This window comes from Puma concolor, chromosome A2 (genome assembly GCF_028749965.1).
Source record: "Puma concolor isolate L17-30 chromosome A2, mPumCon1.1.hap2, whole genome shotgun sequence".
Classification (NCBI taxonomy): domain Eukaryota; kingdom Metazoa; phylum Chordata; class Mammalia; order Carnivora; family Felidae; genus Puma; species Puma concolor.
This window is the reverse complement of record NC_141668.1, coordinates 166467645-166490283: the sequence shown is the minus strand read 5'-3', so window position 1 is coordinate 166490283 and position 22639 is coordinate 166467645. Positions and strand designations below refer to the sequence as shown.

The window sequence follows — 22639 nt, the reverse complement described above, 5'->3', positions numbered from 1 at the left end:
CCTGCATCACACTCTGTGCTGACAGTGCAGAGCCTAAGTGGGATTCTCTCTCTCCCTGTTCCTCCCTCGACTGTGCTCTCAAAATAAATAAACTTAAAAAAAAAAAGTGGTAAAAAAAAAATAAATAAATAAAATAAATAAAAAAAATAAAAAAGTGGTATCCTGAATGCCCAATTTGATTTTCTCACTTATCTTCAGGATAAAATTGGGGGACTATTCTTCTACAGCCCTAAGATATTTATAACATTTAATTCCGAAAACCTTTTAGAAGTAAGTTTTTAGGGGCACCTGGGTGGCTCAGTCCGTCAAGCGGCCAACTTCGTCCCAGGTCATGATCTCGCAGTTGAGGAGTTTGAGCCCAGCATCAGGACAGCTCAGAACCTGGAGCCTGCTTCAGAGTCGCTGTCTCCCTCTCTCTTTGCCCTTACCCAACTCACACTATCTCTCTGTCAAAAAATAAACATTAAAAAAAATTTAAAGAAAAAAAAGTAAATTTTTATAAGTGGATTATATTTTGAAATTGATAAACTGCTTACTCCCAGATACCCCAAATTTAGATTACAGACCTTAAAAATATTAAACACACACCTACCATATGACCCAATCATTCACAGCTACTTATCCAAGAGAAAATAAAGCATATATTCATACAAAAACTTGTACCTAAATATTCACAGCAACATTTGTAATACCCTAAAACTGGAAATCTGTCTACTAAACAGGTAAATGAAAAACCAAATTGTAGTAGAACCATAAGCTGAAATGCTACTCAGCAACGAAAAGTAAAAAACTATACCCAACAAAAGGGAATCTCAACACAATCCTACTCGAACAAACCAGACCAAAACAAGGAGTATACATAGGATCCCATCATATAAAAGTTTGTATTTGAGAAAATCTAATCTGGCAAGCTAATCCACACCACGGTTTCTCAGCCTCAGCACTACGGACTGCCGCATGCATCCCTGACCTCTACCCAAGAGGTTCCAGTAGCAACCCCATCCCTCAGTCTTACAGGTGAAAAACAAAAATGTCTCCAAGACACTTCTAAATGTACCCCGGAGAGGAAAAAAGTCAACTGTGTTGAGAACCACTGATGCATACTGAAGGAAAGCAGATCTATGCTTGGGGGTAGGGGGAGAGAACTCCAAAGATTACAGAGGAGAGAAAAAACTTGTGGGCGTCACAGACATATTTATTACACCGATTCAGTGAGGGATTCATAATACTGACACCAAGCTGCACGTTTCCAATACGTGTGCTTATTGTGCCAATAACACCAATACAGTTTCTGATGTTTATTTTTATTTATTTTGAGAGAGAGCACATGTGCACAAACGGGAAGGGCAGTGAGAGAGGGAAAGAGAATCCCAAGCAGGCTCCGCACAGAGCCCATTTCGAGGCTTGATCCCACAAGCTGTGAGATCATGACCTGAGCCGAAATCAAGAGTCAGACAAGAGTCAGACGCTTAACTGAGCCACCCACACACCTCAGCAATACAGATTTTTTATAAAGTTTCTACTTCTGCTTGTGGAATTTCAAACTAACTCTAATAACTTGATTTGTAACTCCAACACAAAGTAGATTTTGATTTTTTTAATGTTTATTTACTTTTGAGAGAAAGAGAGAGAGAGAGAGAGAGAGAGAGAGACAGAGTGCAAGCAGGGGAGGAGCAGAGAGAGGGAGACACAGAATCTGAAACAGACTCCAGGCTCCGAGCTGTCAGCACAGAGCCCGACGCGGGGCTCGAACCCACGAACCACAAGATCATGACCTGAGCTGAAGTCGGACACTAAACCCACTGAGCCACCCAGGTGCCCCAACATAAAGTAGACTTTAAAGTAATCTTTCAGAGAGACTGAAGCCACAATAAGAGATATACCTAGACCAGCTAAACGTCTTACCAACATTCTGCTTGCTAACCGGCTCTCAACTCCCAATGAACATGGTCTACTCTGGCACCCGATCACTCACCCTAAGTTCTAAACAGATGCAACATGAAATTTTTTTCTAACATTCCGTCAATCTATTTCATGATACAACAAAAACCAAGCGTAAGATACCTGTTAAATACCTTCCAAGTCATTAAGATGAAGTATGTTTCCTATGGCTTATGGAATTGTTTCACTGCATTCTTTGAGCTAATCATTCTTCATGTCACTGCCCCACCGTGCTAGAATTATACTGTACCTAAAGACCACAACTAAAAAGACAGTGCCTGCTCCACAAAAAAGTGCTACATTTGCTGAATCCCTACTCTCTTTCTCTTATGCCTCCTCCACGGCATTCAATGCTCTCATTGCTTTTAGTTTTTCAACAAAGAGTGTAGTTTGAATGGCAACCCCAACACCCTGAAAACCTGATCATATCTCCTGAGGGAAAGATTCCCTCCTCCTCCAATCCCTGCTCACATTAGGTCCTCAGCTCCTCTAATGTATTTACTGTTCACAGCACTACTCATGACTCCAGCTCTCTATCTGGCTGGTTTTTTAGCCGCAAAACCAGCAAAACCTGTACCCAAGGTAGCTCAAGGGGATGCTGTGAGAATCAACAAACAATCGAACAAAGAGCAGCTTGGTAAATGTTAAGCACAATATGCAAAGGAGCAGGACAGGTAACTAAGCATCACATATCCAGGTCTGAACCCCAACGTCACCATCTCCTTGCTAGGCTTCAGTTCCTTACTAGCCACACTTACAGGTCTGAAGGAGACTCAGCACACAGTAACAGTGGCACTGACAGATTTCTGTAACAATTTTGACGGGGATGGATTCAGTCCTAGCCTTCTGCTGTTACACAGTGATTAAAAGTCCACCAGGGCGGTGGCTGAGGCCACCTAGGCACAGCCGCTACAGTCTACGGGAGGAGCAATTCAGCTTTCAACTCAGACTGTAAAACATGGTAATGGAAGAGCCCATCTGAGAACCCCAAAAAAAACAACCTAATCTTTGCAGAGGATCTCTTTGCCTAGCCATGAATAAAATCAAAGAAAAAAGTAAAAGCAAGGAGCTGGCAGCATGCATTCAAATCATCTGGGGCCCCCATTCTAAAGTTGAGCTCACAATGTAATGTGCCTCAAAAATCCTTTTTATCAAGTATACACTTTTTAAAGTACAGCAAACACTCAAATCATTGCAAAGCAGAGAATTTGGTTTAAATAAAACACTTCCACTGACTATGTTTAGAGAGGTTACCGGGGTAGCACTGTGGAAGCAACAAGGCCCTTGGAATCAAGATGGCCACCCTGGTCTCTGGGTCAATTTCCTTAATGAGTTTTCTCAATTGTTTAAAAAATATATATATATATTTTTTTTTTTTTTCTCGGTTCTACAACAGAGTTAACGTTACCTCCCTGGGAAGCTATACTAAATACAGTTTCTTATTTTTGAAATGACCAGTCCATCTCTCAATTTTCTGATTCAGCCACAAGATTAATCTAGAAAAAGAATAGGTTAAGTCACTGATTTTAAATATATGGTGCAACCTTTACTTAACTGGGGGCGGGACACCTAAACCCACATGTAGTCCTCTAAAATGAATGCTTTTTCCCCAACAAAACATACTAAATATACTCTAACTCTGAATCTTGATTGCCTTTAGATGAAAATTTCTCATCAAAATAAAACAAGTCCTCCCACACACAGGAGAAAAGGAACTGGAAAACAAGCTTTCCTATCCGGGGTCCTCAATCAAGCTTGCTTGCTCATTGCTTTTTTGCTGTCCAGCACACTCCACTCCCGCTACAGACAGGTCAGAAGAACCGCTTCACTCAATTCCCATCCCTAAAAAGGCTTTCAAGATAAAAATCTGGATTCCTTAGCCTGGAATTCATTGCCCACCAGCTGGCTCCCAGTATTTTAGCATAAAATGCTAAAGCAGCTTCAGTTCCTTACAAATAACAAAGCAAACACCTAAAATCCCTAGTCTTTAGACACTCTCCTCCCAGCCCCTCCCCATTCATCTTCTCTCATCCACCTCCAACAGCTCCCTGGGGGCAGGTTAGGTTGGAGGGAGGGTGGCCCCTCCAAGCTCCCAGCCGGATAATTCCTTTTACTTCTCACAACGTAATTACCCTACTACAGAAATGTAAATTGCCTCCTCTTCTGGGCAAAGACTTTATTCCAAAGAGCTCGGTTTCCTAAGCTTCCTCACACCAAAAAAAAAAAAAAAAAAAAAAAAAAAAAAGTTTTCCCCCAGCCACACCAAACCGATCTAAATGTTGCTAATTAATATATCCTCTATTAAGCAGTCCTAAACTCTGGATTCTTTCCAACAAGGGGTATTTTCTCTCTAAAAGCCTTCAGGTTCTTCCTAATAGTCCACATCTTAAATGAATCAATCACAAAATGACCACTTGAAAATGCACAGGAAAATGGGAAATTTGAAAACTGTCCCCCAGCTGCTATAATTTATCCAACTTCTCACCTAACATGGTTCCAGCAACACTTCACCCTGTGATAAATGCTTTAAAAGATAAAATACGGGAAAAATATGTATCTTAAACGCCCCCAACTATGGCCCTCAAAAATCCTACAAAGCTCCCTAAATAGATGATGAAAAAAGTCCAAGTGAACATCTCTTTCCAGTTTTCAACAGTCAAGTATTGGAAAAACTTCCAGGATGCCTTTTCTGTTGTGATTTCTCAGGACCAGTAACCATGGTATTTTGTTCCTCTCCACCTAAGAAGAGAAAGTTTAACAAAGCTAGTGTTGACTGAATGCTCATTAACAAAGCAATTTCACTACGTTCACTATCAAACTCTAGTTACGCATATTAAAAATTTCTGGGAAGGCAAATTCATAGAGAGAAAAGTATATACAAGTAACCAGAACCTGGGGAAAGGGAGAGAATAAGTTACTGTATAAAGGCTCCAGTTTGTTTGGGAAGATGAACGTTCTGCACATGGACAAGGGTTGATAGCTGCACAACACGGTGAATGCGCTTAATGCCACTGAATCGCACATTCAAAAATGGCTAGAACTGTAAATTTTATGTTATGCACGTTACCACATTTTTTTTTTTTTTTAACTTGTGTTAAAATCAAATGTGTGCCCAGGCTTCCCCCCTCCTGGCCGGACAGCTGTTGGTCACAGCCACGACGTCTTTCAGGTGACTGTAATCAGAATGGGTGGGTTTCAGGGGAGACACAGGATAACACTTCGAAGCTTTAATTAAACTTGAAAAACCAAGGACCCCGCACAGAGCCCCACGCTGGGTTTAAAAGGTGACGAAGTTTGCAAGTGGTGAGCCCGCCTGATAATGGAAAAGCTTCCCCTGGAACACGGAAGAAGTTTCTTTCTTTTCCGCTACCCTTTCTTGTTTCTAAGGGTGAACACCGAGCAGCAAGGTCCGAACTCTCTACAAATACGTACTGCGCACCTGGGGAGGAGCAAAGGACGCGACGAGGGACTCTGGCCGGAGCCACAGCGCAGGGCTAGCGCGGCTCTGGCCGAGGCACTTCCCGCGGGGCGGGGGAAGGGGAAAAGGAAGAGGAGGCGCCCCGAACCGGCCTCGCGGTCCCGGCCGAATGAAATCTACCCGCCTCGGCTGCCGTTTACCGAGGCTCACCGCGCGCGAAACCCTGCGCGCGCACTCCCTCCCCTCCCCCCACTTCACGGATCGGGAAACTGAGACCACGGACGGTGGGGGAGGGCGGGTTGGGAAACCACTCAACCCAAGGTCACCCGACAGGCGAGCGGGCCGCGGACTCTGCGACTCCCCGGACCGCGCCATCAACCCCGTGCGCAGGGCCCCGGCCGCAGGCCTCGGCGTCGGGCCCGGCCTAGAGGGACCCGCGGAGTGGAGGACCGAGGCCTGCGAGGAGGGTGCGACCCTTGAGGCGTCCACGGGGTCGCCCGGCTTCACTCCTCACGGCCTCGGCCGCCCCCACCCTCGGAAGGCCCGGCGGGGAAGGCCCGGGCCGAGGCCGCGCCGGTGGGAGGCCGCCAACAGACCTAACGGAGCCGCCGCCGGCCGCCGCGAAGATGACCGGCCCGGGACAAGGAGCCGTGGAATACTCACCCCTTCGGGCCCGGGGCCCCGTTGCCACTTGGCACGCCGGGCGTGCCGCTCTCCTCCTCCATTTTAGGTTCCGTCGCCGCCACCTCGGCCGCCGCTTCGACCCCTGCCGCCATTTTCTCCGCGTCTGGGCTTTGTGTGAGGGTACGGGCTGCGCGGCGCTGCGCCTGCGCGCTCACGTGACTCGGCGCGACCAGTAACGCCTGCGCGCGCAGGGACCGGCTCCCGCCTCGTCCCCTCCCGCCACGGGCCACGCCCCTGCCCCGGGCCACGCCCCCGCCGCGCGCAAGCGCACACGCGCAGCTGTTATTCATTCATTACCGCGACGAATTTGCTTTAGGCACCTATTGGATACTCCACCAGCTCTCCAAGTCTAGCAGGAGAGTATCTCCCCACCTCCCCACCTGGACCTACTCATTCCCAGCTTTCTGTAATCAGAGCTGGCGCAGAGGCAGCGAGAAAGTTCTGTTTCCTAGAATATAGAGGAATTAGCTAGGCTAGGAGGGCCAGGATACTGGTCAGAACAGGCAGAACTGCTGTGCAAAATGCTGTCTCCCTAAGCAAGTATCATCCTGCACCAAGAATATCTGTGGCCTCTGTCTGGCCTGTCTCCCTACCACATTGGGAGCTCCTGGGTGCAGAGCTCGTGGCCTACGTTCCTCTCACTGAACCCATTAACCAAGAACCAAAACATGTGGCTGAGGACTTAGCATGTGCTCACAGATGTTTCTTTCTTTTTTTTTTTTTTTTTAATTTTTGAGTTTATTTATTTATTTTGAGAGAGAAAGAGAGAGGGAGGGACAGAGAGAGAAGCCCAAGCAGGCTCTGTACTGTCAGCTCGGAGCCCGACGAGGGGCTGGATCCCATTGGACGGAGAGATCATGGCAAGCCGAAATCAACAATCAGATGCTCAACCGACTGAACCACCCAGGGGCCCGAATCACGGATGTGTCTTGAGTGAATGAAAAAGCAAGAATCCAAACATGATGGAAGAAATTAGTCACAGGCCAGGAGAGTCCCTTAACTGGGGCCCCTTTCTGCCTACCCCTGGATTCCTTTGTCCTGAAGGCTTGACTCTGTCCAGAAACAGGTTTTCAAGGGCTGTTAGAGGATGTGTCATGAGGAAACCACATTGGCTTGGGAAGAGGCCAGAGCCCAGGAGAGTATTTAGAGGCCTCAGGCTCCCTTTCCCCACAGCACCTCCCTCCCCCGTGTCTCTGGAACTTTGAAGTGCTTTGCTGGATCTCGCAGAAGTTTCCATCCAGCCATCAAGCTCTCTCTGGGCTTACAAAGGGAAAGTTCTCTTTACCCCTTCTCTACACCTCATCAAGCTCTGGAGGAATATCTCATCTGCCACACCCTCCTAGCTGCTTAAATCTTCCTGGCGATTCTGACCCAGGCTGAGAATTCCAGGCCCAGAGAAGAAATCCAGTAGCCCAGCCTGACAGAGGGTAGGCCCCACCCCCACATAGTTCCCAAACTCGTGTCTCACAAAATTTCCTACTATCACCCATCTTCAAGGACCTCCTCCTCCCACACCCCCTCTGCTCTACTAAAATCTCCTGGGCACACCCCCTTCTTCTGGGGCCCCACTGGAATCTAAGCTTTACTATCCTCTCCCTAGACTGTAGGGGGCAGAAGGAGCCTCACAAACCTCTGAGTCCCCTTGTTCAGCGCGGCTCAGACAGGGTGGAGGAGACCATAACAGTCTAAGAGAAAGAGGGAGCAAAGTCCGAATCAAATGCAAAGCAACAGGGACAAGAAGCCACCTGGCTCTCCAGTCCCTTCTCCTGCAGTGTGACTGGAAATCAGGGATAAGCCAGGCCCTGGTTGAAGAGACAAATTCTTCCAGGCCAAGCTCCTACGGGCTGGGGGCTGGTTGACTTAACCCAACACTGCCCCCAGGAATTTTGCAGTCTCCTGAACTATTATCTTCTTCACACTTTCCTTTGGCACACATTCTTTTCCTTTAAAGAAAGAGCCTTTTGGGGGCGCCTGGGTGGCTCAGTTGGTTAAGCGTCCAACTCTTGACTTCAGCGCAGGTCATGATCTCATGGATCGTGGGATCGAGCCCCGTTTCAGGCTCTGCGCTGTTAGAGGCTCTGCTTGGGACGCTCTCTCTCCCACTCTCTCTGCCTGTCCACTGCACGCACGTGTGCAAGTACACACTCTCAAAATAAGCATTTAAAAAAAAAGAAATATGCTTTTAAATTCTACTTTACATCACAGCACATACTGAAAACTTGCTTATTGTGAAAATTAAGATGATGCTGTTAAAGTAGAAATTCAGTCATGCTCACTGCCAACAGCTCTGAGCCTAAGACTTGCTCTCTCTTGCGAAGGTTAAGGGTCATTAAAGACCACCTAGCACCAAACTACATACTTCTCCTCACTTTATATAAAAGTGTTAGAAGAGGGGTGCCTGGGGTGTCTGAGTGGCTCAGTCGGTTAAGCATCTGACTTCGGCTCAGGTTGTGATCTCACAGTCTGTGAGTTCGAGCCCCGCGTCAGGCGCTGTGCTGACATCTCGGAGCCTGGAGCCTGCTTCGGATTCTGTGTCTCCCTCTGTCTCTGCCCCTCCCCTGCTCATGCTCTGTCTCTCTCTGTCTCAAAAATAAATAAAAATATTACAAAAGAAGAAGAAGAAGAAGAAGAAGAAGAAGAAGAAGAAGAAGAAGAAGAGAGGTGCCTGGGTGGCTCAGTCAGTTAAGCGTCTGACTCTTGATTTTAGCTCAGGTCATGATCTCACGGTTCGTGTGTTCAAGCCCCTCATCAGGCTCCGTACAGATGGTAAGGAGCCTGCATGGAATTCTCTCTCTCTCCCCTCCCTCCCCCAAAATAAACAAATAAACTTAGAAAAAAAAAAAGTGTTAGAAGAGATTTGCAAAGGAAACGACTTTCTCTTTTCGTGATGGCACATCCTGGGGCTTCTGCACTACCTTCAGGAGAAGCACTCCAAAGTTGCCCTGAGAGAGCGGGTGCCAGACCTGTGTAGAGTAAAAAGCTGCAGAGGGCCCTGAGCACTGGCCGAGCTGAGACACTTGGGGACCATCCGTTCTGCAGACCACCAGAAGCCTACAGTCATGCTCACCCTTCCTGCTGCCTCTCTCCTGCCCCTCTGCCCCTCAATCACAGGACTCCAAGTGCGGCTCATCTGCCATTGGGCTTCTCCCACGGACCAGGCAGGTGTCAGCCTCCAGGCCTTTGCCCTTTGCTGTTCCTCCCCCCGCCCCCCTCCCAAAGGCCAGGCTGGCTTCCCCCTGCTGTTCATCTAAGGCAGAAAGGCTTTTTCTCCCTCTCTGGGTGACCCATACCCCAGATGGGCATTCGTGAAGAAAACAATAGAACACACCAGACACTAAGCCCGTCAGGGATGTGTGACCTTGGGTGAGAAACCCCACCGCTCGGAGCCTCCGTTCGCTCATCTGCAAATGGGACTAATTAAGGGAACCCCAGAACCCACCTTTCAGATCTGCTCTGAGTAATAAACGTGGCCCAATGCAGAGAACCCTCAAATGTACACAGTTCAGCAAGAGCTCAAGAAGTAGGTGCTGTTACTACCATGACCATATTTTTCTTCCTTTCCCGAGTCCTCCCGGAAGGGGAAGCAGAAAGCTCAGCACAGGGGGCCATGCGGACTGGGGGTCAACCCTCACTCTACTTCCTAGAGCCGTGGGGGCCTTGGACACAGGCTTCCCCGCTCTGAGCCCCGGTCTTATCCGTAAGATGCGTGGTCCACTCTAAGTGCAAAGTAAGTGGGAACTGTTCTTACAACTATTTATTTTAAGTCATTTATTATATAACCCTGCTCCCTGCTCTTCACTTGAACACTCAGGCTTTGCTGCTTCCGGTGTTGCGCAACAGATCCCTTCAAACCAGCTGAGGGTTCGGTTAGGTTTTTTTGAACCTCTGTATGGTCCCTAACTCCCTTCAGGTCCCAGGGGCCTCCCTTCGAGGCCTGGGTTCAGAAACGTAACTGACAAGTCCGTTTTGTCCAGCAAGGGCTCCTTTTATTCGTTCGGGGTGGGTTTTTGAAACGCAGTGCAATTTTATAAAGTCGAGGGTGCCAGGAAAGCGAGCCTGCTGGGTGCAGAGAAGCGCAAGAAGCTTGCGGAACCTCCCAGCCCCATGGGCGCCCTGGTTCACCTATGGCCACGGCTGCTGGCCCACAAGGGGCCAGGTGGACCTCAGGACGAGATCAGGGTGCCTGCTCCATCCAAAGCTCAGGACCACGTCCATCTGTCCTCAGGTACGACGGTGTGCAAAACAATTGGAAAACATCTTCGTGTGGGATCACAGAACCAGCTCCGCTTGGTGGCTCTTGGCCTCAAAAGCATTCTGGCCGTGCAGGAAGGGTCAGGCAATTTCGTCCTTCCAAATACCAGGGCGTCACCAGCTGTCTCTGGCCCTGCTGGCCCGGCCTTCACACGGGTGTCTCCTCTGCCACCTTCTTCAGGAGTCCAGCTGCCAGTGAGGAGTGCGGGGTGCCCTCAGAGCCGTCTGCATCCCGGATCTTCAGGCGAACTTTCTGGTTGGTCCTTCTCCACTCGGAATACAGCTGGCAATGGTAGCGGAAGGAGACCTACAGGGCAGTGTTGGGGGGGTGGTTGGGAATGCCAGCCGGCTGGTGTCCACCCCCAAGGGAGGAACACTGAGCCCCTGGGGCACCTGCTTTGGCCCAAACCAGGGCTGGGCTCATGCTTCCGGAACGCAGGGACAGTGTCCATACGTTTCTCATACAGACTGTGTACATACACCCATTCACTCTCCTTGGAAAGCTCCCCACTGACCTTCTGGACCCTGCAAAAATGCAGGGCCCTGCAGCAGGGAGCAAGGAGCTCCCTTTCTGTTTCTCTCAGGATGGGACCCCAGTGGTACAGTCTCTCGGAAGGGATTAAATGTCAGTGGGTCATACAGTCGCCAAAACCCGGAAGCCATCAAGACGTCCTTCAGTAAGTGAGTGGACAAAGAAACTGGGGGGCATCCGGACAAGGGAATATTACTCGGCGCTAAAAAGAAATGAGCTCTCCAGCCATGAAAACACACGGAGAAACCTTAAATGCATACTACGAAGTGAAAGGAACCAGTCTGCAGGGCTACGCTGTAACTATGTAACTACTGTATATAACATACGCTATAATGATAGATGCATTTACTACACATCTGTCCAAACCCCATAGAATGAATGTACAGCTCGAAGTATGAAGTCTAATGTAATCCGTGGGCTTTGGATGAGAATGATGTGTCAATATAGGTTCATCTCTTGCGACAAACGGCCTGTCGTCTCTGGTGCCATGTTGATAGCAGGGGAGGCCGTGTATGGGGATGAGGATATCCGAGAACTCTCTGGATATTCTGCTCAATTTTGCTGTGAACCTAAAGCTGCCCTAATACATAAATAGAGTCTATAAAAAATTTTTTTAAATCAATGTCAACGGTTCACAGTCTTTGATCAAGCAAGTTCTGAGAAGCATTTGTACACGAGGTGCCCAAAGCAACACTGCTGGTAACAGCAAAAAGAAAAAGAAAAAAAAAAAAAAAAGGAGGAGGAAGGACAGAAGGAAGGAAGGAAGGGGGGAGAAAAACAGATTGGAAAGCATCCAGTGTCCATTAAAAGGGATTAGTTCAATAAATACGGTACATCCAGACCATGAATCCCTGTTGGGCAGCTGCCTTTCTTTTTTAAAGGACGTTAGCAAAGTGAAAACAAGCAGACTGCAAAGCAATATCTATGGTTTCATACTATTTGTATGTTTAAAAAAATGCAAGTGGATGCCATGGAAAACAGTGTTTGCGGGGGAATGCCCCCACACCTAGACACAAGTGGTCATACTTAAGAGGGAAGACCAGAGATCCTCTCTGAGTGAGGGTCCTCATGGCTGCTGGAAGCCTGTTCCTGTCTATCTCTCTCATTCTCCTGCTCTTTCTCTCCCAGTCTTCTGGTCTCGCTCTCCCTCTCACCCTCCCAACCTCCCTTTCCCCTAACCCCAGCCAGTCTTGTTGGGCTCGTGTATGGCAGGGCTTACACACAACGGAGCCGATCAGGTGCCCTCACCTCCTTGCAGTGGAGGCTCACACTTGACTTGTGGCTTTCCTGGACCTTGGTTGGGCTCGGAATCCGGAGCGCCACGAGATGCTGGGAATTGCTCCCACCCAGGCAGAGGCAGAGGCGGGCAGGGAGGCCCCCGAGCCATTGACCAAACCCCTGGCCTGACTGCTCTGAGCCGCAGCCCCCCAGATGCCTGCTCTCCGGCTGGCAGCACTCACCAGCGTCCAGAGGACGTAGATGGTGAACAGGGCGATGGTGAGCGCGATGAGCCCCACGGCCTCGAGCCGGCTGTGGAGCCGGAGGTGGTCCTGGGCCCCGCGCAGGCACAGCCAGCCCGAGATGGCAGCCAGGGGCGTGATGAACAGGAAGCACAGCATGTCACAGCACAGCGTCCGCTTCTCCGTCCGAGGCCCCGGGTCCTTCAGCCACTGCGGGGGTGGGGGAACGAGCTGCCGAGGCGGGCTACACGCGGCAGCCCCACCAGTCCCAGCCTGGGGATGGGGTCCAGGCCCATCTCGACTGGTGGGGCCTGCGGGACCAGCCCCCTGCCTGGCGCCTCCCTCTGCCCTTCCCTTCCTCCATACACTTACTGAGCCCGCGTACGACGAGACACTGTACAGGCAGGGGGAAACTGGGGGCACAGGGGGACTGACTCATCTGTGCAAATTCACGCAGCTAGTCACCCACAAAGCCAGAACCGGACCCCAGGAAGTCTTGCCCCAGGGCCTGCGTGCCCTTGGCCGCTACGCTACACTGCCCGCCACAGATGAAGGGGCAAGAGAAACGGGCTTCGCTCGTGGTGGTTCTGGTGCATGGAACAGGAAGGTCCCCGCCTTCCCAGAGCTTCTGGGCTGGTGCGGGAGGGATGAAACGGGGTGGATGGCCAGGGAGGGGATGACCTTGCTGAGGAGGCGACAGTGAGCTGACCCGATGAGCGGAAGCAGCCATGTGAAGAATGGGGGAGACGGGGCCCCAGGCCGCAGAACAGCAAACGCAGAGGCCCTGATGTCGGAGCCTGCGGCCTGGACGAGGTACAGCAGGGAGGAGGCCCACGTGGCTGGAGCACAAGAGCGAGGGGGCGGGGGGCGGGGCAGGCAGGGGCTGCCTCCCCCACCTAGTGTTCTCCTAAGAGCCCAGCTCCCAGGAGGGGCCAGGGGCCTTTGCAGGAGCCCAGAGACCTCACTCTGCAGTGCTCTGCTGCCCCTTCCAAGCCAAGCCCAGAGGAGCCCGAGGGCATCCATGCGGCCAGCAGTACTCTGGGGAGCAGTGTGGCAGCCACCGTGTCCGACAGTGCTCATCTCAGTCCCGACCCGTGACACTCACGCTGAAGTCTAAGCTCCTGGGCACGGCCCACTAAGCCCGGAATGGCTGCCGCCACCTCCTTCCAGGTCGCTATCCTCCTGTACCTCGCTTCACTCCAGCCGCCTAGGCTTCCCCACGAACAGCAAACTCGTCCTGGCCCCAGGGCCTTGGCACTTGCTGTGCCCTCTGCCAGGACTGCCCTTCCCCAGGCCGGGTGCCTGGGCATCACCGGCTCCTCATTCTTCAGGTCTCAGCTTCAGGGGTGACCAAATGAGGGAGGGGGCACAGGGTTCCCCACCCCCATCAGCTGAATCCACCGTGGGGGCGGTGGGGGGGGGGGGGGCAGAAGGGAGGTCCGTCCCACAGAGAAGGATCCTCCCTTGCAGTTCCCTCCTCCGGCCCCATGCCTGCCCGCCTTCCCTCTGCCCACTCCAACCTCAGGCTCGCAAGCATACCTCTGTGAGGGGCCGGGGCCGCTTCTCCACGGCAAACTCCGTGTGGCACAGCTCGCAGTAGCTGGTGTTGGACGAGGACAGCCATTTCTCCAGGCAGCTCTTGTGCACGGCGCCCAGCGTGCCAGTACAGCCACAGGGAGACAGCAGGCTCTCCCCGTTGGCTCCCTCATGGCAGATCCGGCAGAAGGGACCATCACTAGACACAGAGATAAGGCACATGAGCAAGCTGCCTGCCTATGCCTGCTTCACTACCCACTGGATCACGAGCTGGGTTGCCCCTCTCCTGCCACTCGGCAAGCTCCTACTCATCCTTCAACGCCCAGCTCCAAACTCCTTTCCTTCGCAAAGCCTTCCCGGATTCCCAGAGGTGTGGCGATGTGCTCCCTCCCCGGGGTTCCTGTGGCACGTTTTTAGCCCCAAGGTGAGCCCTCTTGCTCCTACGCATCCAGCCTCCTTTTCCTGCCAATACTCTCCTAATTGTCCGAAGCAACCAACCCACTCTCGACTCTTGGTCCTCCGGGACTGGAACAGAGCTGACAACAGCCCCGATGACCTCAGGCCTCACCAGTTAGAACACCACACACCCCTGGTCGTTGGGACTGATTCAGGGAACGGCATGTGTGATGCAATCAGAGTCACTGGGGATTAATTCCTGAAATTCTTTTTTCTTTTTTTTTTTTTTTTTTTGTCGCCCCTAAACTCCCAGCTATAGACAGCCAGGCTGATGTAAGTCTGGAGCGGCTGGCAGCAGTCTGGTCTCCACGTGGAGTCTGTGAATGATGCCAAACAGAGGAAAGCTGAGCCGGGCAACAGGAAAGACCCTGCTCTCTCAAAGACACCATCGGAGGCTCTGGATCGAGCCACGCCTGAAGACCATGCTACCTGAGAAACCTGTGTATCCAGGGAGAGTGGTTCCCCTGCTCCCATGTCCTGGGCTCAGAAGACAGACACGTGTCCTGGGCTCAGAAGACGCCACTTCAGGGAAGTCTCAGCGCCAGCCTGGTCTCTGGGGATACTGGGGCCTTCCTGGGGCAGCTCGGGACCGGGGGTGTGGCCTTGGTGGGCGCAGAGGTTGTCCAGCACATGAGTCATTGTTTTCCAGACATTTCTGCCGAGAGACAGGACTGCAGGAACACACGAAGGAGGCGGAGCAGGGAGGCTGTTTTCCAGAGAACACCAGTTTCCCCTCAGAAACTGTTTTTTATCCTTTGCTCGGTGTCTCCTGCTGGGGGGGCAGAGCCTGGCTGCCTTGAAGCCGAAACCCCGAGCGGACCCTCATGGCTACTTTCTCATCAATCCTGTGCCCGGCAGCTGCCTTCCCCGACGATGTCAAAAGGCCGTGCCCGGCTCCACCCTGACCCCACACTCCCCTTGCCCGGAGTTAACAGGAAAAGGAATCCCTGCTCCAGAAAAACCAACTCCAGGAAGTGGAAGGGACAAGAACCTTGAGGAAGAGAGCCACGTCAGTTGGGGGGGTCTGTCCCGGGGAACCCTATTTTGGAAGAGCCAGTTTGGAGGAGACAACACAAAATGAAACCTGCTTTATCACAGAGGGCTTATTACGGACTGTGAGGTATTCCAAGCACAGCGCATGGGCCAATCTGCTAGTCTCGTGGGGAGCCCGTGAGGACGGTGCTGGTTTTGCCCTCCTTTCACAGATGGGGAAACTGAGGCACCGCGGGGTGACCCCGCTTGTGGGAACTCACACAGCTAGCAGCCCGTGAAGCGGGGGTTTTTCAGGAATTAATTCCCAGGACGTCCTGGACCTGTTTGAGCTCCAGGGCCCGTGTACCCTGAGCAGCTACACTGCCTGTTCCGGATGGCAGGGCAAGAGAAATGGGCCTTGCTCATGAAGTCCTGGCAGGAAAAGAACACATGTGACACAGATGACAAGGGAACGGACTGGGGGAGTGGCGGGGGGGGGGGGGGGGCTCAGTGGGGCTGCCCAGAGCACATGCCAAGAGCAAGAGAAGGGAGAGAATGAGCAGGGAAGCAGGCAGAAGCCATGCGGAAGAGACGGCAGGGGATGGCTAGGAGGAAGGGCTGGGGAAATGCTCTGGGAAGCTTCGAGAAGGGCCTGGGCTTGCTCACAGACTGGTGGGCAGAGGGCCAAAGGCTCAGGATGATAAAAGCCCTTTAGACAAACAGCAGCCTCCTCTCTGGGAAGGTGGCTGTGCCCTGGTCTTCGGCCCGGACGGGCTTGGGCTGAGCTGTATCAAACATCAAAGGGGAGGGGTGCCTGGCTGGCTCAGTTGGTGGAGCATGCGTGCAACTCTTGATCTCAGGGTCGTCAGTTCGAGCCCCGTGCTGGGTGTGGAGATGACTTAAAAAAAAAAAAAAAAAAAGCAAAAAACAAAAACAAAATCAGAGGAGAGAAGCTATGAGCAGAGAGGCCAAGGGGCAGATCAAGAGGGACAAGTGGTCTCCTGACCATTAGCGGGGTCACAGAGGGACTCTTTGCTGCCTGTCGCTTGCCCCACCTATGCGGACCGCAGGACTGGCTGGCGGGACCGAACCAGCTTCTCCCCCTGCTCCCCCAACCCAAGCAGGAGTCCTGGGTTCAGGCCTTGGCAGCGCTCAGTGACACTGGCAGGTGCCCGCCTCCCTCTGGGTCTCAGTCTTCCCAGGTGTCAGGAGGGAGGGTGGGGTGAGGGAGGCACTCTGTGCCTCTCAGAAACCCCACGGAGGGAGACCCCAGCTTTGGTCAGCCTTTTCCTAGGCCCCCAACCCCACCAAATGTCCCCGGCCCCCAGCCTGGCTTGACCAGCACAGACTCTGTCCTGCCTTCAAGGGGGCTTGTGGAGATGCAGACATAAAAACCCACGCCCTGGAGGACGCCCAGGGCACTCTCCACATCATCTGGGCTCAGGTAAGGCTTCCTCAGGAAGTGACGTCAGGCGGAGACTTGGAGGGTGAATGGCAGTGAGCCTCCTCCAAAGCACTGTGAGGCTCCCATCTGCTTCTTTTTAGGTTTGAATGAACGACTTATGAATTAATTCTGACACGCCCTACGACACGGATGAATATGGAAAACACTGAGTTCAGTGAAACGAGCCAGTCACCAGAAAAACTACTGTACGAATGCATTTAGATGAGCTCCCTGGAGGAGTCAAGTTCACAGAGAAAGTAGATGGCAGGTGCCAGGCAGGGTGTCATGGGGACAGAGGTTCAGTTTGGGAAGATGAGAAAGTTCTGGAGATGGATGGTGGGGATGGCGGTACACCCATGAGTGTGCCTAACGCCACTGAACTCGACTGTTTCTGGGGCGCCCGGGGGGCTCAGTCAGTTAAGCGTCCAGCTTCGGCTCAGGTCATGATCTCGCGGTTCATGAGTTCGAGCCCCTCGTCAGGCTCTGTGCTGACAGCTCGGAGCCCGGAGCCTGCTTCGGATTCTGGGTCTCCCTCTCTCTCTGTCCCTCCCCCCACTCACGCTCTGTGTCTCTCTCTCAAAAATAAAATAAACAGGGGCACCTGGGTGGCGCAGTCGGTTAAGCGTCCGACTTCAGCCAGGTCACGATCTCGCGGTCCGTGAGTTCGAGCCCCGCGTCAGGCTCTGGGCTGATGGCTCAGAGCCTGGAGCCTGTTTCCGATTCTCTGTCTCCCTCTCTCTCTGACCCTTCCCCGTTCATGCTCTGTCTCTCCCTGTCCCAAAAATAAATAAACGTTGAAAAAAAAATTAAAAAAAAAAAAAATAAAATAAAATAAAATAAAATAAAATAAAATAAACATTGAAAAAAATTTTTTTTTTGGTAAAGTGTTTCAAGGCTGGGCACCTGGGTGGCTCAGTCAGTTGAGCATCCAACTCTCGATTTCGGCTCAGGTCATGATCCCAGGGTTGTGGGATTAAGCCCTCCACACAGAGCATGGAGCCTGCTTGAGATTCTCTCTCTCTCTTCCCCTGCCCCTCTCCACCTCTCCCCCTCTCAAGTGCTCTTTCTCACTAAAATGAAAACAACAACAACAAAGTTAAAAAAATAATAAAATAAAATAAAAAGTATTACAATGGCATATTTTATATTATATTATATATATACACATATATATATTTTTTACCACAATAAAAAAATTGGAGGGGCACCTGAGTGGCTCAGTCGGTTGAGCATCTGACTCTTGATTTTGGCTCAGGTCATGATCTCACAGATCCTGAGATCAAGCCCCGAATCAGCTCCACTCTGACAATACGGAGCCTTCTTGGGGTTCCCTCTCTCCACAGTCTTCCCCCCCCCCGCCACTCTCGCTCTCTCTCAAAATAAATAAACTTTAAAAGGACTAGAAGAACACATATGAATTAAACCTTGCTAAGAAAAAGATGTCATTTAGACTTTTGTTTCCTTAGCCAACTGCTCAGCTATTTTTAATCTAAATGAGTTAAAATGGGGTGGCTGGCTCAGTCGGTGAAGTGTCTGATTTTGGCTCAGGTCATGATCTTGAGGTTCATGAGTTTGAGCCCCATGTCGGGCTCTATGCTGACAGCTCAGATCCTGGAGATTGGTTGGGATTCTGTGTCTCCCTCTCTCTCTGTCCCTTCCCTGCTCATGTTCTGTCTCTCTCTCTCTCTCTCTCTCAAAAATAAATAAACATTAAAAAGAATTTTCTTGAGTTAAAATGGATTCGAGGCAGACACTCTCTCCTTTGCTGTCCTACCCACCGCTCCCTTGTGGCGTATTCAATAAACTTCTATCTCCTTTTAAAATAAATAAACGAATGAATAAACCAATTAATTAAATTAAACTAAATGGATTTGAATTTGTGTGGGGTTTAGTTCAGACGCTTTTCCTTGGGAATGATGACAAGTTGGCAAACCAGGCAGGGTCAGCTCACATATGGGTCTGGAAAGCCGGCACCGAGGCTTAAATCCTTTTATCGAACACATACACGTTGGCAGGCCCGCGCGCAGACGCTTTATGTGAACCATGGCAACGACCTCTCAGAACAATGCAATGGGGAAGGTGTCCCCATCTCGGAGACGAGGGTAGAGTGACCTGTCCCGGGTCCCCGAGGGAGACAGGCTGGCAGCAGGATCTGAGCCCGGCCTGCCCTGCTAGCCACTTCTATGTAACGCCTCTCCAAAATCTGAGCTACTCACCCACGGACGTCTAATCTTCAGACGTCAGCTGACAATCTGGAATTTCCACTTTTCCTGAAGAACCAGAAACCAGACCTGGCCAGCCTGGGCCTCTGCTTCCACATGGCGGTTATGATCAGGGGCCCCCGCTCTCTGCCCACCTGTTCCCTCTAGATGATTCTGACCCCAGGCTGGGAGGAAATTGCTTGGCCCAGGCAAAGACACCTGCTCGGTCACCACTCACCTTGACGTGTCTAAGGCTCGGATCACGGTTGAGAGGAGCCGGCCGTCCCTTGAAGTCACCTGCGCCACATACTGAGGTGGCCCGAGGCCAGTGGCCTCCACGACCTTGGAGAAGGCAGGGCTGCCAGAGCAGTCACACAGGGAGCCAGGGAGGTGGCAGCAGTCACCAGTCGTCATGGCCACAGGGAGCCCTGCGTCCTCAGGGCCTGAGGCCCATGGTCCCAAGAGCCTGGGGAGAGGCCCGGCAGGGAAGTTAAGGGAAAGGTTTTCGAGCCGAACATTGAGCGGGGCTTCAGTCCAGCTCTCTGAGCCTTAGTTGCCCAATCCATAAAATGGGGCTCTGTCGGGGGGCTGTGAGGATTCAAGGAGATGCCACTTGCCCTGGCGCACGACAGGGGCTCGGTTATATTATCTCTGACTCCCCTGAGAAAAGTCAGCCAGGTCCAGCCCTCAAGGCCAATCACCTCTCTAGACACGGTAACAGCACCTCACAGTTAGAGTGCCTGGTGTGTGGCTGGCCCCGTGCTTGGTGCTTCCTCGGGCTGGAACCATGCCCGCCAAGCACATAGACGCTTGTCCTCCATGGACTGGATTTCTGGGGCTTGGCTCAGAGCAGGTGAGCCTGCCTTCGAGTTGGGCAGAACTGGGCTGGAAACCCGGCCCCACAGACCAGGAAGGTGCATCATCGGATACCTCCTTGGTACCTCAAGCCATTGGGAAAATGGCCCAGGCTGGGGAGAGCTACGGCAGGCCTCTGTCCCCACCAGGGCGGCTGCCCCGAGCCACGCCTGTGTCCTCGAGGAGAAGCAGTGGCCGATGGAGCCCTCCTATCCCATCATGCCCTTCTGGGGCCTCCACACTTGGGCCACTGCCGGCCAGATAAGCAAGTATCAGCCCAGAAGCAGGAGGAGCGTGAGGAAGGCTGTGTGACCTAGATAACATCCTCAGAGCAGCGGAGGGAGGGCCGTCGTGTGGTCCTGTGGTGTAGGCTCCTGTCCCTCCCGGGTGCCTACAACCAGAACCTCTGTCCGGCTCAGAGGTCAACAGGGAAGCCTCCGGGCTATCCGAGAGAATGCACACAGAGGGGAATCTGTTCTTCCAGCCCCGCCCCAGGCATTGGCCTTAACATTCCTACAAGTGATTGGGCATTACAAGAACCAGCCCGGCTCCTGGATGTTAAGTTCTGCATTTCAGTTACTATTGGGGGTTAAAGGTCATCAGGAAATCCGCTAAAGCAAGGCCTGAAAATCACCCAAATTCCGACAGCAGCTCCGTGGAGGGCCTACCACACGGGGCGTACTGAGAAGCTCACTGAACTCCAAACAGCTGCTGTTAAGTGTCCCCTTCAAAGGTCGCCTCCCTGGAGAGGCCTTCCCTGAACTCCCTGGCCGAAGGGCCACAGGCATCCATATTACTGAGCTCGTCGAATGTGGCCCTCTCTGAAGCATTCTTATTTATTTCTTCATCTACCTGTGGACCCACATCTGCCTTCTGTCCTTCAGTGAGTTCTGGGAAGGGGGGCCCAGTCTGACATGCACTCCACTGTCCCCAGCGCCTGCCCTGGGTCTGGCACAAAGTTGCTGCATTAATTTCTCAGCCCCCCAATCGGTGGGGAGAATCAGCCCTCGTGACCCCCATACCTTGGTCCGCCAACGCCCATGGTGGGAATCAGAGATGGTTAGAGGCTAGAGGTTTGTGCAAACCATAGAGGCCCGGGCTTGGAAGGGGCCAAAACTCAAGGCTCGACTCAGCTCGGAGGCTGCTGGGCTGGGAGCGTGAGCCAACGTCCCAAGCGAACTTGGCCCAGTGCCTGGGGGATAGATTTCACTGAGTCTTTCCAACAAACATACGACAGAAGTCTAATAATTACCCCCATTTGACAAGTGAGGAGACTGAGGCTCAGAGAGGGGCAGCTACTTGGCCCAAGGTCACACAGGTAAGAAGGAACAGTACCAAGATTCGAATTTAATCCAGTGAGTGCGTCTGGGGCTCAAAAGACCTGGATTCTTTTAAGTCTTGACTCCGTCACTGATGCTGTGTGTCCTGGGACAGGCCACTCTGCCTCTCTGGGCCTCATCCTTCTCTTCTGTCAAATAAGTCGAAGAAGCTGGTAGACTGTTTGCTGAGAAAACTTCTTGAGAAGGAGCCCCCAGGCTCAATTCCTCCAGAGAAGCGTCTGGGCCCATCTGGGGTGGTGCTGGGGCATTGCAACCTGCCCAGCCTTCTTTTCCCGAGAGCAAGAAACTAAAGGAAGAGGAATCAGAGGGCCCCTAACTCCCTACGGTGTCAACTCGGGCAAACTGCTTCACTCTCTGGGCCTCAGTTTTCTCATCTGTAAAATGGGGGTCATAATGATACCCAGCTCCTACACGCATAATTATTAAGAAGGGTTTACTCTCTGCTCTGCCCTCATTTGCTGTATGGCCCCAAGGGAAAGGACTTGCCTTCTCTGAGCCTCAACTTCTTCATCTGTATAACAGGGAACGTTTCTAGTACTTCGACCTCTTATGGTCCCTGGAGGACTAAATGAGCTAATCATATCAATTCTGACCACCTTGTTTTGAGTATCCCCTAACAGCCAGGCACTCTGCTAAGCAAGTCCTTTGTATCCAGTGCCTGGGTTATTACAATATTTACTATTTTCCAGGCAGAGCCCCCCCTGAGAAGGAGGTTGGGGAAGGCACTTAGTGACCGCCTACTGTGTGCAGGGCTCTTTCCTCATCCACCACCTTCTGAATTCTCCTAACAAGCCCCCATTAGGTTGGCGCTGGGATGACCCGGTTTCACAGACGGGGAAATCGAGGCGCGGAGAGGCACCTACTGTGTGCCGGGCCTCAGGGACCTCACGCCGACCCCGAGACCGGAACTGCGATCCCCTCGTTCCAGGGAAGGCTGAGGCCGAAGAGTCTGAGCCTGATCGTCCCGCTCCGGAGCCAGGCTCGGGCCTCGAACCCGGGGCCACCCCGCGGACCCGCGCCCCCCGGCCCCACCCGCCCGCCCGTGCCTACCTGATCCGCGGCCGGGCCGGGCGGCCGCGCAGGCCCCTTCGCTAGCCCCGGCCCTGGTCCCGGCCCGGCCGGTCCCCTCAGCGCCGCTAGCTTCGCTCGGGCCGGCACCTGCGTCCGGACACCGCCCGCCGAGCCGACGGTGCGGCGGACCAATGGCGACCGCCTCTCGCCCGCATGAGCCAATCGCCGTGCACGTCCCGCCCTAGGAGGCGGGGCCGGGGGCGACAGGGACGTCCTGGGCCGCACAGGCCCCGCGGCGCCGCGGCTGCTGGCTCCGCCCCTGCTGCGTCCTAGCTCCGCCCCCAGTCCCGGCTCCACCCCCAGCCCTCTCCCCGCCCCATCTTGGCAGGGGGCACGAGCGGGGTTGGTGGCGCCATCTGCCGTCGACCGGTGCCAGCTAATAAATAAAACCGTTACAGAAATGAACGTGACTCATAGCAAAGGGATTTGTAAGTGTTCATCACCTCCCTTATGTTTCTCATTAATTCTGGGAGAGAAA

General features: G+C 52.5%; 2 protein-coding genes across 5 annotated transcripts in view; both read right to left on the bottom strand.

Annotated features, from left to right (window-relative positions):
• Positions 1 to 6196, bottom strand: part of HNRNPM (heterogeneous nuclear ribonucleoprotein M) — a 40546-nt gene extending 34350 nt beyond the window's left edge. For 2 of the 3 annotated variants that reach the window (XM_086699267.1, XM_025916513.2), the window contains exon 1: positions 6023 to 6196. In XM_086699267.1, coding sequence (XP_086555393.1) covers positions 6023 to 6135 — 113 coding nt within the window. In that variant the 5' untranslated portion in view covers positions 6136 to 6196. The remainder of the gene's footprint in view (positions 1 to 6022) is intronic. The other variant, XM_025916509.2, reaches the window with a different exon arrangement.
• A 3811-nt stretch (positions 6197 to 10007) lies between these two features.
• Positions 10008 to 22296, bottom strand: MARCHF2 (membrane associated ring-CH-type finger 2). 2 transcript variants are annotated; one of them, XM_025916116.2, is made up of 5 exons: positions 22141 to 22296; positions 19134 to 19361; positions 13826 to 14021; positions 12287 to 12517; positions 10008 to 10601 (listed from the first exon to the last, which is right to left on the bottom strand). In XM_025916116.2, exons 2-5 carry the CDS (start codon positions 19307 to 19309, stop codon positions 10443 to 10445), a joined length of 762 nt encoding a protein of 253 aa, XP_025771901.1. In that variant the 5' UTR covers positions 19310 to 19361; positions 22141 to 22296; the 3' UTR covers positions 10008 to 10442. The 2 variants fall into 2 exon arrangements, with proteins under 2 accessions (XP_025771901.1, XP_025771902.1); XM_025916117.2 differs by having other exon boundaries at positions 12287 to 12496; positions 22141 to 22295.
• Positions 22297 to 22639: the final 343 nt, after the last annotated feature.